The 13,999-nt window shown below is 36.2% G+C and overlaps 3 protein-coding genes across 3 annotated transcripts; 1 reads left to right on the top strand and 2 right to left on the bottom strand.

Moving 5' to 3' along the window:
* Window positions 1-2,151: 2,151 nt before the first annotated feature.
* Window positions 2,152-4,614, bottom strand: LOC113231752 (60S ribosomal protein L24). The gene is made up of 5 exons (XM_026466260.1): window positions 4,595-4,614; window positions 4,394-4,469; window positions 3,907-3,992; window positions 3,072-3,233; window positions 2,152-2,323 (listed from the first exon to the last, which is right to left on the bottom strand). The coding sequence occupies exons 1-5, from the start codon at window positions 4,597-4,599 to the stop codon at window positions 2,185-2,187; spliced, it is 468 nt and encodes a 155-aa protein (XP_026322045.1). The 5' UTR covers window positions 4,600-4,614; the 3' UTR covers window positions 2,152-2,184.
* Window positions 4,615-4,964: 350 nt separating this feature from the next.
* On the top strand, window positions 4,965-6,448 carry LOC113231937 (coiled-coil domain-containing protein 58). The gene is made up of 3 exons (XM_026466483.1): window positions 4,965-5,112; window positions 5,341-5,613; window positions 5,867-6,448. The coding sequence occupies exons 1-3, from the start codon at window positions 5,074-5,076 to the stop codon at window positions 5,972-5,974; spliced, it is 420 nt and encodes a 139-aa protein (XP_026322268.1). The 5' UTR covers window positions 4,965-5,073; the 3' UTR covers window positions 5,975-6,448.
* Window positions 6,449-6,552: 104 nt separating this feature from the next.
* On the bottom strand, window positions 6,553-7,632 carry LOC113231936 (UPF0389 protein CG9231). Its single transcript, XM_026466482.1, has 2 exons — window positions 7,196-7,632; window positions 6,553-6,899 (listed from the first exon to the last, which is right to left on the bottom strand). The coding sequence occupies exons 1-2, from the start codon at window positions 7,429-7,431 to the stop codon at window positions 6,686-6,688; spliced, it is 450 nt and encodes a 149-aa protein (XP_026322267.1). The 5' UTR covers window positions 7,432-7,632; the 3' UTR covers window positions 6,553-6,685.
* Window positions 7,633-13,999: the final 6,367 nt, after the last annotated feature.

Raw genomic sequence — 13,999 nt, 5'->3', positions numbered from 1 at the left:
CAAACTACCAATAACTTAGATTTATTTTCTGTAATTGATATTTTGTCTTCAATGAACCCTTTACGACGTCTCCTATATTAGGTAGTCAAAACAAAAATTATTAAATTTTGTTTTATACAATATGACCTATACCTATAAGTATAATGGTTAAAAATAACTTTTTTAAAGTAATGTGGAAATTGTAATTTTCGTCCTAAAGTAATAGTGTAGTTTTAGCAATCTAGACATTATTTAATGTCACATCATAATCATCACAAGGTTATAACTTAACATAGGCATTGATTTGACACCAGACATAATAACACTGCAGACATCTAGCAAGTTTAGCGTATATAAGTACATAATAATTTTTAGTTAATGTAATTAAAATTTCTTCATCGTAATTTCAATTTTCTTTCTCAGTTACTTATAACATTCAACGAGAGAGAATAAGAGCGCGATGCGGCAAACTACCCTAGGGGAAAGAATCAATTAGTTTCAACGGGAAACTTCCGTTTCTCATCGCCCTACTTACGTTCCGCCGCAATATAAATTGAGCCTTGGATAACAAAAGGTGATAAAGTTAAATTCACTTTCAAGTTACGAAAATTGTTAATTTACAAAGATTTTTTTCTCTACGTCATCGTCATAGTATTCATAACGAGATGTATGTTGAAGTATCTATGTAGCGGTGTAGGTGGATGAAAGACCTAGAGCCCTGAGAGGGCTGGCCGTTCTGCCGCCGCGCGTCGCGCCGTTAGTTGAAAGGGCGCTAGTGACAAAAACTCAAAACCGAGAAAATAATGTGAGAAATAAAATTAAAAAAAATATCTACTTTTCTCTTACGGTAACTTCATACCTTATCCCCCCGGGGAAAAGTAAATTAGTGACAGATCGGCCTTTTTTTCACTTGCGCCCTGTCAAGTAACGGCGGCAGAGTTGGAAGCAGACAGGATCGCACTTGTGTGTGACTGAATAGGGTTGGTCAGCATTTGAAACTCAAATCATCTTTATTTCATAGGTAAGGAAATGAAACTTGAAATCGTCATATTCATTAAAATCTACTGTTGATTAACTGCCTCAGTGGCCGAACGGTTACCATGCCGTGCGACCACGCAGAGGGCTCGGGTTCGTTTCCCGGGCAGGGAGAAATATTTGTATGGCCTGCATTTATTTCTCTCGTTAGGTTGGGTGTAATTTGTGGTTGTCTATAACGCTATGGCACCTGTGATACAGCGTAGGCGTCGTATTCCAGAACTCTACTCATTGCTCAAGTCAGGATTTGAGTATGATTTCAAGCACTGGAAATACTACCCTAAACGCAAGGACTTGAGTCTAATTTCTAGTGCTTTAAATCATACTCAAGTCCTGACTTGAGCATTGAGGTTCGTATTCTAGAACTCTATTCAATGCTCAAGTCAGGATTGCACTGGCAACACAAGCACTGGAAATACGACCCTAATGGCAGGGACTTGAGTATGATTTTCGAGTGCTTTGAATCATACTCAAGTCCTGACTTAAGCATTGAGTAGAGTTCTAGAATACGACCCTGAGTATAGTTCTCGAATACGACCCTGAGTGTGTGCACGTTATTCGTAAGGCAGATTTCCCTGAGAAGAATGCAAGAAACTAGGGGTTGCTCTTTGTAAATATACATTTATCGTTAATACAATATTTATTTTTAAACATGTTGGATCGAGAATACCTGCAAGAGCTAAATGGGTAATTACCACGGATTGTTGTCATCAAAGTAGGCAGAAGCAGTATATTTTTTATAGTATGGTTTTTTATACTATTATTTATTGTCATCTTATGGCCGACAATGAGTCGAAATTGCAGGAATATTATTAGTATTGCACTTTTTTGTACTATGATTGTAAACGCGGTTACTGCGATTATAACGTGTTTTTGAGTTAAGCTAGCTATCTTCTAGAAGTAGTCTCCTTAATTACCTTCAAGGGAAGTACATGCTGTAGAGCACTGTGTATCACAGCTGCAGTTCAAATGTTTCGTGTATTGGTATGCTTTTAAAAATCATGTATTTTCAGTAGATAAATCTAAAATGTGTTTTGCACTGTTTTCAATGCGAGCCACATCGCTGTTCTTTTATCTAAATTAACCTTATAATAAAGCTTACCTATAGCAGAGAAGGAAAAATAATAACATGTGATGCGGTTTTTTAGTCAGATTTTATTACTAAAGTTCTTATCGCTTTCCTCCTACACGCGGCGCAGATTTCTGACTGACTTTCGCAGCCTTAGCCTTAGGCGCTGCTTTCGCTTTAGGTGGAGGTGCAGTCGACTTCTTTGCAGCCTTGGTTGACTTTTTCTGTTCCTTGGCAGCTCTGAAAATTTCCGAAAATTATCAATAAAGCAAAGTATGTAATTACACACCTGTTAATTCAGTAAACAAATAACAATCAAGAATAATTCTGACTCAAACATTAATGGAGGTTAAGGTCCCAGAAAGTCATTATAATCATTATTTATATTGAAATTTGTCATTATTTAGCACAAAATAAATATTACTTTATTCCAATAAAAAAATAAGCAGTCTAACCAATTGACAATTAATTACTGTCACTTAGAAAATAATGTAACTGCCTCCGTGGCCGAACGGTTACCATGCCGGACTGCCACGCAGTGGTCCCAGGTTCGATTCCCGGGCCGGGAGAAATATTTGTATGGCCTACATTTATTTCTCTCGTGAGTTTGGGTGTAATTTGTGGTTGTTTATGTGTGTGTCCATGGCACCCGCGATACAGGGTTTCCCTAGTGCGGGGCTATGTTGATTGTGAGCGTTAATGTTGCCATGTTAACAGTATAGTGTTGTGTTGCGTTCAATTCTCAATAAATACAGAAAAACACGATCAGTCAGAGTTTTATTTCATCAAAAACTAACATCTCATAGATACATCAGTACATCAGTTAATTATTTTCAAAATTATGGGGTCCCTGGCAGATCCTATACCATCTTGATGCTTATCAAGAACCTGACTCATATTGGAAATGTTATACCAGTTGTCTCAATTATAAGAATTTTTCGCAATTTTGTTTGAATGAACCTACTTTACTATTAATGCAAATACTCACTTGATAGCCTGTTCTCTCTGGGCTTTGCGTACTTCAGGCTTCATGTTTCTCTTGGCCATGATGTCGTTGAGGGAGGCACCAACAATAGCACGCTGGAATTTCTGAGTCCTCCTGGTACGTTTCTTGGCCTGCTCTTCTTCCTGGCCCTTCTTGAACTTGCGCCTGAAATTCAATGGTTTCACAAATTTGTACAAACGGGCTTATTTCTACCACTTCACTTATAACTTTAGCATATTTGTTTGTGGACTAGTTGATATACTATCATATAAATAGTCTACATTTATGTGACCTCAGTAGGGCTAGCACGACATGGCGCGACTTGAGCGAGAGCAACAAAAACCCAGGATACTGCTATTCTCACATAGAGATCTCGCGCTTTATGTTGCTGTCATGCAAGTCGTTCTCTGCCATGCTAGCCCTACAGGATGGTGTATGCACTTAGTCAGATTTTCCAAAAGAGCACGAAACGGAGAGCATGGGGGCTGCTTCTGCGTAGAAGCAGGACAGTTAAAGCCAAACAACATTACTGTCATTCAGCTGTTAAGTATTTAAATAGTTAAAAACAAATTATATAATTATGTCAAATATAAACTGAATTCTTATCATTAAGTGACTTTATAATGATAAAGATTTAAGAAAATAATATTATATTCAAGAACTTCACTAATGTGTTACAAGTCTGTTTATAAATTTAAGAATATATGAAATAAAATAGCAAACTAAGTACAAATGTTATCATCTTACATTAAGAAATGTAGGTACCAAATTGAACAGACATGAATATAAAACCTTATATTGTCCAAGTAAATATCCTATAAACATTAATTTTACATACCTGTACAGCACAGTCCATGTCACTTTACGAGGGTTCCTCCTCATAAGATGGGCGGCCTCACATTTTGAGTTCAAGAATGTGAAGGTCTGAAAATAACACAAATTTGTCATAAAAATTACATACACTACAATATCTCTAATTAATAGCACTAATACTATTTCATATTAAGGGCGGTGAAGACCTCAATTTAGGATAGGAGGTTGATCTATGTAAAATTACAAGAGATGAAATAATTGTATTTATTCCGTGAATTTAATTATAAACCCTACAATACAAAAGTGGTTCGGTTCAAATTACATATTAGTTGAGTTAGGTACTTCATTAACAAGGGAATAAGTTCAAAAAGTTGTTGTTTACGTGATTTATAGGTTATGTTTGTAATAGGTTAATTCAAATGTAAAATAGTATTTTTAAGTGAACAATTTAACTAAGACTTACACGTAACTGTCTACATTACTTAAATAAGTACATAAAAATGTAACAATACCTTCCCATCCACCTTAACCATGGTTTTTCCATGGCCAGGGTAGATCTTGTATCCACTATAGGCGCACAGACCGATCCTGAAAATAAATCATATATGATGTAAATATTGCACTCCACATATGAAAAACTCAATAATTGTAACGTAATGGCACTAGATCACACAGATTATTAAAGCTAAATTATAAAAATTCATAGAACATACTTCATTTTGACTTGTCGAAAACGAAAAGAAAGACAGAGATAGAAACGAGTGGAGAATGGTGTTACTATAATCGGACAAGAATCTGTCAAACTATCAGACTGTCTGATTTATATTCTGTCTGTTACTACTTGTGCATTCGTTCCCATCCCTACTTTATTTTAATTTCCAGTAATCAGAACTAATATATCTGTAATATGTTACTGAGTTTCACCGAAAAATTATTAAAAGTCTATAGTTAAAAGTAAGAAAAAAAATATTTTGCTAAATTTTTCTCGAAATGGCAATTAAGTACACAACTCTCAAAACTTTAGACATTTTTGCTCATTCTATCATTCATTCAATGTTATTTTATTATCTGTGGAAAGGGGCATTCGAACTATTTTATAACCTAAAAACTGGGCTAATTTAATATGAAATTGCACTTTACGGAAGATTACTGATACTAAATTTTATTTATAAGTAAACAGCAAAGAAAGACGATGGCTTCATTCTTATGTCCAGACTTCCTCGAATTTCAGGTTTGTTCATAGTTGTCTTCCAAAGATTGGCGGCTTTTGCTTAGGTTACCCACTTTCTTATTAGATCCTATATAATTTATAGGAAACGATGGAAATTTTATCAACGTTTGAATGATAATGATTATTGGCTGTCATAAATTTTCTTACATTCCAAGTGCTAAGGTTCTGTCACATTATCGCGCCCTTTCATTATTTATGTAACTGTATGATTTATTTTTATTTTTTTAGGATGTTTTGAAGAAGATGCGAATATTGGATGATAAAATTGTCTATGCGCTAAACACTTCGATCCCTACAGAATCATTTCAAACCAAAATTAATGCCACGGAAGCTTGTCAAGATTTATATTCGCAAATTCAAAAGGGTCACGCTGATAGGGAGAATGTGATCAAACACTGCATAACAGTTACTGCTGAAGCTGTTAAAAATTTGAAAGCAGCTAAGGCGCAAAACTCAGATGATTTTGAAGTCTTAAAAAACTTGAAATCTGAACAAAGAAAGGTAATCTATGATAGCAGAGCCTATTATGGGTGCGAGGTCAGTGGTGGTGACAACCTCTGAGCAAATTAGTCTTGTGCCCTGTAGTCATGACTCGTCAAGTGGCCCCAGACAGATAAACATGGAGGATCCAGTTTATTTATGTACTCTGGGACTCTGTAAGATTACAATTGGAGTGAGGATTGCTAGGGGCTCATAGAACCTTAGTGCATAGTAATTAATTACTGGTAATTAATTATTACCATTTGTTTTACAGTTACGTCTTCTACAAACTGAACTGAGTGTGGAAGAAGTTATAAGGGAAAAAACAACAAAATTATTCACAGAGAAATGTAGAAGTTATTATAAACCACACATTTTATGAAGACTGAGGAAAAAGCATTTACTTGTTGGTTTATGAGTAGTGTACATAATATAAATAGTTGTTGGTATATGGGCCTTTTACAATAGCAATTGATGTTGAAACCTATATTTTTCTTAGAATTGTAATAACTAGTAAAAAAGTTGAAGGTGAAAAGAAACTTATTTTGCTATACAGTTGTGCAAATTAAAGGAGAGATAAAAGTAATTTTTTTTTAAGAAAAAAAAAATCTACTCTAATTCTATTTGTGATATGGAAAACTAGAAAGTTTTAGCTTTTAATTTTCTTTTCTTAAAAAATATTACTTTAAATAGCTCTGCTGTATTATTTTCCAAATACACGTTAGACGGTTTACCTTTCCAGCATCATTGAGAGTAAGTTAGGAATACTTTATGTACATACACAAATATATGAAGACAACGACTAAGCAATTATTATTCTAAGGAAAAACAAATTAAACTTATGAGAATCTCTTAATCGGGAATGCACAACAAATATGCTTATGTTATAAATGTATAGAAGAACATGTCACTCCACTGTCAAGTTAATTACAAACTTGAAATGGCTAGCCCTTGCATGCAGCTTGGGTTTACATTTAGTAAGACAAATTTTATTACTACCAGTGTTTATTTACATTGTGGTTACACCAGTATAATTATAAACATACAGAATAGCAAACAGTTTTCTATTGCCTTATATAATTTTATGCATAATTTATTTGGCCACTGGCTGTATGCCATGTTGCTTTTCATAGTTCTCTTGGTATTTCTGGTGCCAGTCCTTGTTCATTTGGTGGACTGATTCTCCTCTCTTGGCTGCAGCTTTACCAGAAAGTATGGCTCCCAAACTAGCTAGAGCGGTCAATAGCATTAATACATTTGCAATTTTGATTCTCGCTTGACTTTGAGACTTCTGAATCAAATCTGGTCTGGAAAAGAATAAACAAATTCAAATAAATAGAAAAAAATGATGTAACTTAAACAATAGGGTTTTAGATTATAATAGGCATTATAAGCTTCTCATTGGAATTGACAATAAAAACCAAGATTGACCATTCCAATCTAAAAAAATAGTTGTCAGTTTTATAGTGTTTATACATGACCTTTACTTCGCTTTTTGAAGGTTGACCATTTGAAGGCGGAGTTCAGTACTCTGGGAGATAGCAAATGAAATTTATGTGTAATTGTCACAAAATTAATGTAATCAATTGTACAATATACTTACGACACGAAGTTTGGAATCTCTTCCTTGCTCTTGTACTTCTTTGTCCATACTAGGATAAATTTCTGCAATTCTGAAGGCCTGTATTGAGGGGAGATGTTGTGGTTGATTGTTTCCGTTCCTGGAGCGGCGCTTGCGCTGCCTGTTGCTGCCGTAGGAGGCTGCCCTCGAGCAGGCTGACTACACATATTCTTTCTTACTGTATGAGTACATGACCTTATCCACAGTATCCTGTACATGATAGTACTATAGTGGTACACTCTAGCGCGGTATCTACACCAAAGATCCAATCTCTTGCTTTAGTTAAATAACTTCAACTTTTGTACTTATGGCTCCGTCGTATTGAATAACATTTAAAAATTGTGACATTTGACAATTTAATTTTTGTACTGTTTTTTCCATTAGAAAAGGCAAAGGCACTTATGCGCCATACAGCCAAGACTGGGAGTAATTTCTTTGATGCGCAGTTGCGTAGTTACACCATACTAATCTATCTCTCAAGTCAGGACTTGAGTATTGCAGTGAGCACTGAAAATCATACTCAAGTCCTTGCCATTAGGGTCGTATTTCCAGTGCTTGAAATCATACACAAGTTTGCTCAAATCCTGACTTGAGCATTGAGTAGAGTTCTAGAATATGACTCTAGAGTTACACCTATAGTTTGTTCTATAGATTTAGTTGAATCTATGGTCTGTTCCAATCCATTTTGAACAAAAAGTAAACAAACCTGTTTGGTTAATATTCTAAAGCAATCACTCAATAAATCGAATAAGTAACACTTTCACGCATATTTCGCCTTGATATATCAGCCCTTTTTTCAACAATATCATTTGAATAGCTTCGTAAAATCATATTTGAAAAATGGTAGTCCAAAAGTGAGATTATTATTCATCTATACTTCTATGACTTGCCTATTATGGTTGCATAATGCTGTTCGAAAAAAAAACATTCGGTTCAATCAATTAAAAATTAGTAAGCGATTATTAAATCGAACATTTCAATCGCAATCGAACGAGTATCTAAGTGTAAGAATTTGAAGGAAGATTTAAATTGAAATTTTAAATATTCTTATATAGGTTATATAAGGAAAACCGTTAGAATTGAATTGAATAAATCGATTCATTCAGTTAATTAATCGATTTGTAGTTGGCGTTACAATGGGTCACCACTAAGCCGTCTATGGTCGGGTCAGTGACTTCTATGTTTACTTTTTGTTCAAAATGGATTGAAACGAAGTATACACTAGTGATGGGCGAGTCGAACTATTTAATCGATTAACTTGAGTTACTCCCACACAACAAGTAAACACGTGCCACTTTTTTATGAACTCGAGCTAGCTCGTTTCGGTATGTACCCCCGCCCCGGCGCCAAGCCAAATACTTCATTCATATAGCGCATTTTTCATGATACTGCAGCAAATCAATAACACTGCCACAATAAGAAATGTCCAAAACGTCTGTGCCATAGCGACATCATTTGTTCCAGAATATGCACTCTTTTTGTAAAATAAATTAAATGATATATAGGTTATCAAATCGTTGACCTTCTATATATTTTATATTCAACAGTTCTCACTCCGTCTTAAACTAAACTAAACGTAAACTTTCACAACCATTGACTTACAATTATATAACGTCGACGTCGGGTCTGCGCTAAAACGTGTCCGAACTTATAGGGCGTTAAAATGGTATACAGAGCGTCATTCACGCTTTAGTCTTCGTTTGTTCGACTGACAGCGAAGCAAGCAAAATTAGACAGTACTGCGATGACTTTACAATTTAAATTCAACGTTTTAGCTTTTTCATATTCCTTTACATGTCACTACGTTTAAATACGTTGACTAGGGACATTTTTTTCGTGGTTTTTGTATTAGACCTGTCGTCCATTTATTTGTAAGTCAATGTTCACAAAAGCGAAAAAAGCTTATCTACTGGCCCCATCGTCTTCGTTAAGTAATTACAACTTTTGACAGGTGTCAAGTGATGTTGACAATGAGGAAAATTAAAGGAAAATGACGGAAAAATATCCGGAAAATTATGATTTTATCGAAATGGAAATTTTTCTATGACCCAAAACTGAATATAATATTTTGCATTAATATACATATATATACATATACAGGATGAATTTTTAGTCATCGTCCAAACTTTCATATTATGATCTTTAGTAAAAATATAACATGCGCAAATTTTCCTTTTAGTGTAAATCAATACTAAAATTAAGATATGCCATCGCAAAATTGTTTTAAAAAATTGCGCGCGTGTGGACAGCCTACTCGATATGCGCGCTAGGCCACCCCCCGCGTCATTTATAAAAGACATAAGTTGCAAATTTTCCCTTCATACTTTCACGGGCTTAGGACCGTCAAGTTACAAAAGGCTTTTGTGATGTTATTTTAGAATGTAGACAATTAATTCGAATTCAAGTCAAGATTTTGTTACATTAACGCACGAAAACGAGAGCGGAAGTTATTTATAAGTAAATTGTTTTAGAGGTTTGACAAAATTTAATGATATTATTACAAAATAATGATAAAAATAATGCACCAGATAAACACACCTAATTAGGAAAGTTCGTTTCCCGAACTTAACTTCTACGCATTTAAAGCGTTGTGTTACCGAAGGCCATCGAAGAATTTACTTATTGAATTTTAAAGTCACTAAAAATTTTACCATGTGTAGAGAACAAAAGAAAATAATCTTTACTTTTGTTTGTGAGACATACAAATAAAAGGTTCGTTTCCTACGATGAATTGTAACGAATTAGTATTTAGCAAGTAATAAAAAAAAGAATCTTCCAATCGCCCTTTTGTTATCTACGCACGTGGTGTTTTTTTATTAGTGAACTAGAAACATTTTATAATAATATCAATAAATTTAAACAAAACATCGATTTACGACAAATGTAGTCCGCACTCGTATCGTACACAGAAGTATAAAAATAAAAGCAGGCCATGCCTTTTGCAATAAGGCGTATTTAAAAAATTTGAATCAACTTATGTACATTTAATTAAAATCAAATAAAAATTACCTTAGCGTAACAACTTTAATAGTATTTTAATAATTGTTCAAAATGTAAACCATTCCTCTCCAAGCAGATTCTTGCACGTTTTTGAATATTGTCTTGTATTTTGTTCAGCACTGTAGTGTCACTTTTCACTTGTGCAAATGCACTTTCAATTTTTAGTTTCAATTCGTCGAGGCTTTGGGCCTCCTCCACATACACGCGGCGTTTAATTTCGCCCCACAAAAAAAAGTCACAGGGTGTGAGGTCTGGTGACCTGGGTGGCCATGGAATGGGACCCCCGCGGCCGATCCAGCGATTCCCGTATTCCATATTTAAATGATTCCTCACGTCGATAGCGTAATGTGGCGGTGCAACGTCATGCTGATAATAAAAAGCAGGATGGTTAATGAGGGCTAGCGGTACGTCGTCCATAAAATCAGAGGCTATGCTTTGTAGCATATTGAGATAGGTGCCTCCGGTCAGCCGCCCCTCAATAAAATACGGCCCTAGAATTTTATCACCGACAATCCCGGCCCAAACATTTGCACTAAAACGCACTTGGTGATAATTGTCTTTTATCATGTGCGGGTTGCGATACGACCACCAATGTTCATTATGTTGGTTGTACAGCCCCACACGTGTGAATAGGGCTTCAACAGTCCATAAAATGACCGCATCGGGGTGTGTGATCAGCCACTCGCAGAAAACTCGACGAGGCAGCGCGTCTGCTTCATTTAGCGTTTGCACTTTTTGAAAGTGATAAGGGTGCAATCCAGAGGTGTTGAGCAGCTTCCACACAGCGTATTGGCTAACGTTGAATCGTTGAGCTGCATCACGTGTACTTCGTTTTGGATCTCTCTCGAAAAAATCGAAGATTTCGTCTTCGATTTCCACGGACAGTCGCGGCCTACCACGTCCTTGGGCGTGTGAAGGCGTCGTAAACTGGCCATGGTCTAAAAGCCTCTGTATGACATGCAGAAACGTTTGGCGGTTGGGGACTGTAGGACTTGCTATTCCATAATTGCGAAGGCGAGGAATGCTCTCTGACTCGTATAGTCTCTGGGCTCCGTTTAGGCTTTCATCACTTATAAAATAGCACTTCACCATTTCAAAGTCCTCGCGGTTTGTATACATAGTGACACGTGAATGCGTTTTCAATAGCGAGATAGCGTTGCACACACGTACGAAGCGCTACACGGACGTGTGACGGACGACTGAAGTGACAGCCGCCAATAGCGTTCGGCGCGGGCGGCATTTTGCTTTGGCGGCGTATGATTCGAGAATCCGCGCGGTTAGCGTATGGCATTCATTCATTGATGCTACTAGCGTCGTAGTAAATAATAATAGCGTAAATTGGTAACCAATTTTTGTCGAGTATTACTTCGGAATAAATATTTTCATTTTGAAAATAGACCTATCAATTTTTTTTCGAAAATGGAGTCTGAATGATACCTAGCGGCTGGAAAAAATTTGGACGATGACTAAAAAATCCTCCTGTATATATAACTCGACTCGCATTTTTGGTACAGGGTCAAGAGCTCGTCAAGCTTGACACTTAAGACTTAAATCCGAGTGTATGCCGCTTACGATAAGAACGGTCCAAAGTGTCAAGCTTGACGTTCTCTTGACGTTCTTTTATTTTCTTTCCTAAGTCTGACCGTACTAGACTTGTCCCTGTTCGGTCCTTAGCGGGAGCTAACTTCGGACAATTGAACTAGGTCGGTCTTCTAGTTCATCACTAGATGAACTAAGGAACTATTCTTAGTTAGTTAGTTATTCTTGTCCTTGCTCGGACATTGAACGAACGCTCCAAACTTGTAATTCTGCAAGCTGCGGGTCATGGCCTTTTACCTGCTTATACACTTCCGACCCTAGGGGAAAACTGCTTAGATCACGTTCTATTAAAAACCAAATTCTCTACTGTTGCCATGGTGATACAGTCCCATATTACAGATCACTACCCTGTACTATTGTCGACGAAGCTTAGATGCAATCAGTCAAATGGTTCTCATACACGTATTAAAATAGATCACAAAGCTGTTGTCCAGGATATCATTGAGTCGGATCTTTCAGCAGTCTTGTGCTCTAGGAACGTGAATGCTGCGGCAAACCTATTAGTGTCACATGTATCGGGCATCGTTAAGAAGCACACAAAAGTATTCACTATCTCGGGACAGAGATTCTAAGCACAGAAAAGTTAAAAGAGATCCTGATAAACTACTAAAAAACTTTAAAACGATCTTACTTCAAATCACTTCTACTGAATGCAAAAAACAATGCTTGGTCGACTTGGGATGCAATCAAAACCATTACAAATATACAATCTGCAAAGAATCCTTCTGATTCTCTACTTAAATTACATTCCGAACCGGTAACCTCTGTGAACATAGTTAACAAGTGCTTTGCCAAAATAGGAATTGATTTAGCTAATAAAATTAAACGATCATTATCTGAAGTTTACCTGTCTCGTTTAGCTCAGTCCTCATCTCCAGAATCTTTCGCTGTATTAGATGTGGACTGTGGGGAAGTCGAGGGATTAATTTTAAGTTTACGTAATAACTGTGCTGTTGGTTGGGACGGTATTTCCTCGTCTATTTTGAAGTCTGCGCGCCATGTTTTGGTTCCAGTACTGGCCCATATCTGTAACTTGTCCCTTTCTACCGGAGACTTCGCTAACATATTTAAAAAGGCCCTAGTACACCCCATTCACAAATCAGGAGACAATGATGTCGTAGATAATTATAGACCGATCTCCATTCTCCCGGCTATGTCGAAGATACTAGAAAGGGTACTAAACAACCGATTAATTAGTTACCTGGAATCAAAACATTTACTGTCTTATAATCAAAAGCTTTGGGGCAAATCCGCCAATGATGCAGTTTCAGCCGTAATTGACGACGTAATTTACCATCTTGATAAGAAGGAAAAGTGCCTCTGTATATTTCTAGATATTTCCAAAGCTTTCTCGGTCTCAATCCAATCCAAGTTACAATAGTTATTAATTAAACAAAGGTAAAGCTTAAATTGGAATGTTTTCTTTGCAAAATTAAAAATAAGGTATTTATTTAATAACTATAGTGAAAAAATAGGGTGGTTTGCATCAATATTAGACATAACTGGTTGAAGACTGTACCACCTCAGTCAACCGTGACCATGGGACCTGTAAAGGGCCCGAAACGTCGGTTTGTTTGAAAAAAACAAGTTACGCGATTTAAATCCGGAAAAATAGTTTCATTTCCTATACTGTGATTATATATAATTACTGTGACAACTGCGCTCCGATTGGCTAACCCGAGTTCGAAAGAATTGACGGGTGTCTTCAACTGTTTCACTTCAAATTGACCAGCTAACTTGAGCTTTGCTATAATCGACGAAAATGACAATATTACATATTTAATTACCGATGAAATGTGATTCCGTTTGTTTTCTAATTAGATATTTTGCTGTTTTTCATACACTACAGTACGGCATTGTTAGAGATATTATCTATATTACAATAAATACAGAATATTTTTTGGAATATACGGAGACGTACACACGGGTCAGCAGTTGGCCTGTCTATATTTCAGTGCCAGGAATATATGGCCCTTATTTCGTCTCTATTTCTGGTTATATACTCGATGATCAACGCAGAGCTCCTAGTTCGTAGTGAACTAAAAAGAACGTGGTGTGTGGGGCAGTTTGGTACGTATCAAAGTGCCCCCAACAAAGCGGTATTACGCCCCTATTAGTTAATGTACGAAAAATGTGAAACTATTTTAACTAGATATTATTTTTTCAGAATATGGTACGGACATACAA

Source organism: Hyposmocoma kahamanoa, unplaced genomic scaffold (genome assembly GCF_003589595.1).
Source record: "Hyposmocoma kahamanoa isolate Upper Pololo Valley unplaced genomic scaffold, ASM358959v1 66, whole genome shotgun sequence".
Taxonomy (NCBI): Eukaryota; Metazoa; Arthropoda; class Insecta; order Lepidoptera; family Cosmopterigidae; genus Hyposmocoma; species Hyposmocoma kahamanoa.
The sequence above is the reverse complement of the archived record's forward strand: the minus strand, read 5'-3'. Positions and strand labels throughout refer to the sequence as shown.

Bases quoted from the DNA above. Each gene is read 5' to 3' on its own strand.
- LOC113231752 (XM_026466260.1), bottom strand. The intron at 3,993-4,393 runs GTATTGTTACAT...TGTTATTTTCAG, and splicing joins TGGTTAAGGTGGATGGGAAG to ACCTTCACATTCTTGAACTC. The intron at 2,324-3,071 runs GTGAGTATTTGC...GGAAATTTTCAG, and splicing joins CAGAGAGAACAGGCTATCAA to AGCTGCCAAGGAACAGAAAA.
- LOC113231937 (XM_026466483.1), top strand. From the start codon at position 5,074: ATGGCTTCATTCTTATGTCCAGACTTCCTCGAATTTCAG. The intron at 5,113-5,340 runs GTTTGTTCATAG...TTATTTTTTTAG, and splicing joins CAGACTTCCTCGAATTTCAG to GATGTTTTGAAGAAGATGCG. The intron at 5,614-5,866 runs GTAATCTATGAT...TTTGTTTTACAG, and splicing joins TGAAATCTGAACAAAGAAAG to TTACGTCTTCTACAAACTGA.
- LOC113231936 (XM_026466482.1), bottom strand. From the start codon at position 7,431: ATGTACAGGATACTGTGGATAAGGTCATGTACTCATACAGTAAGAAAG. The intron at 6,900-7,195 runs GTAAGTATATTG...ATTCTTTTCCAG, and splicing joins GAGATTCCAAACTTCGTGTC to ACCAGATTTGATTCAGAAGT.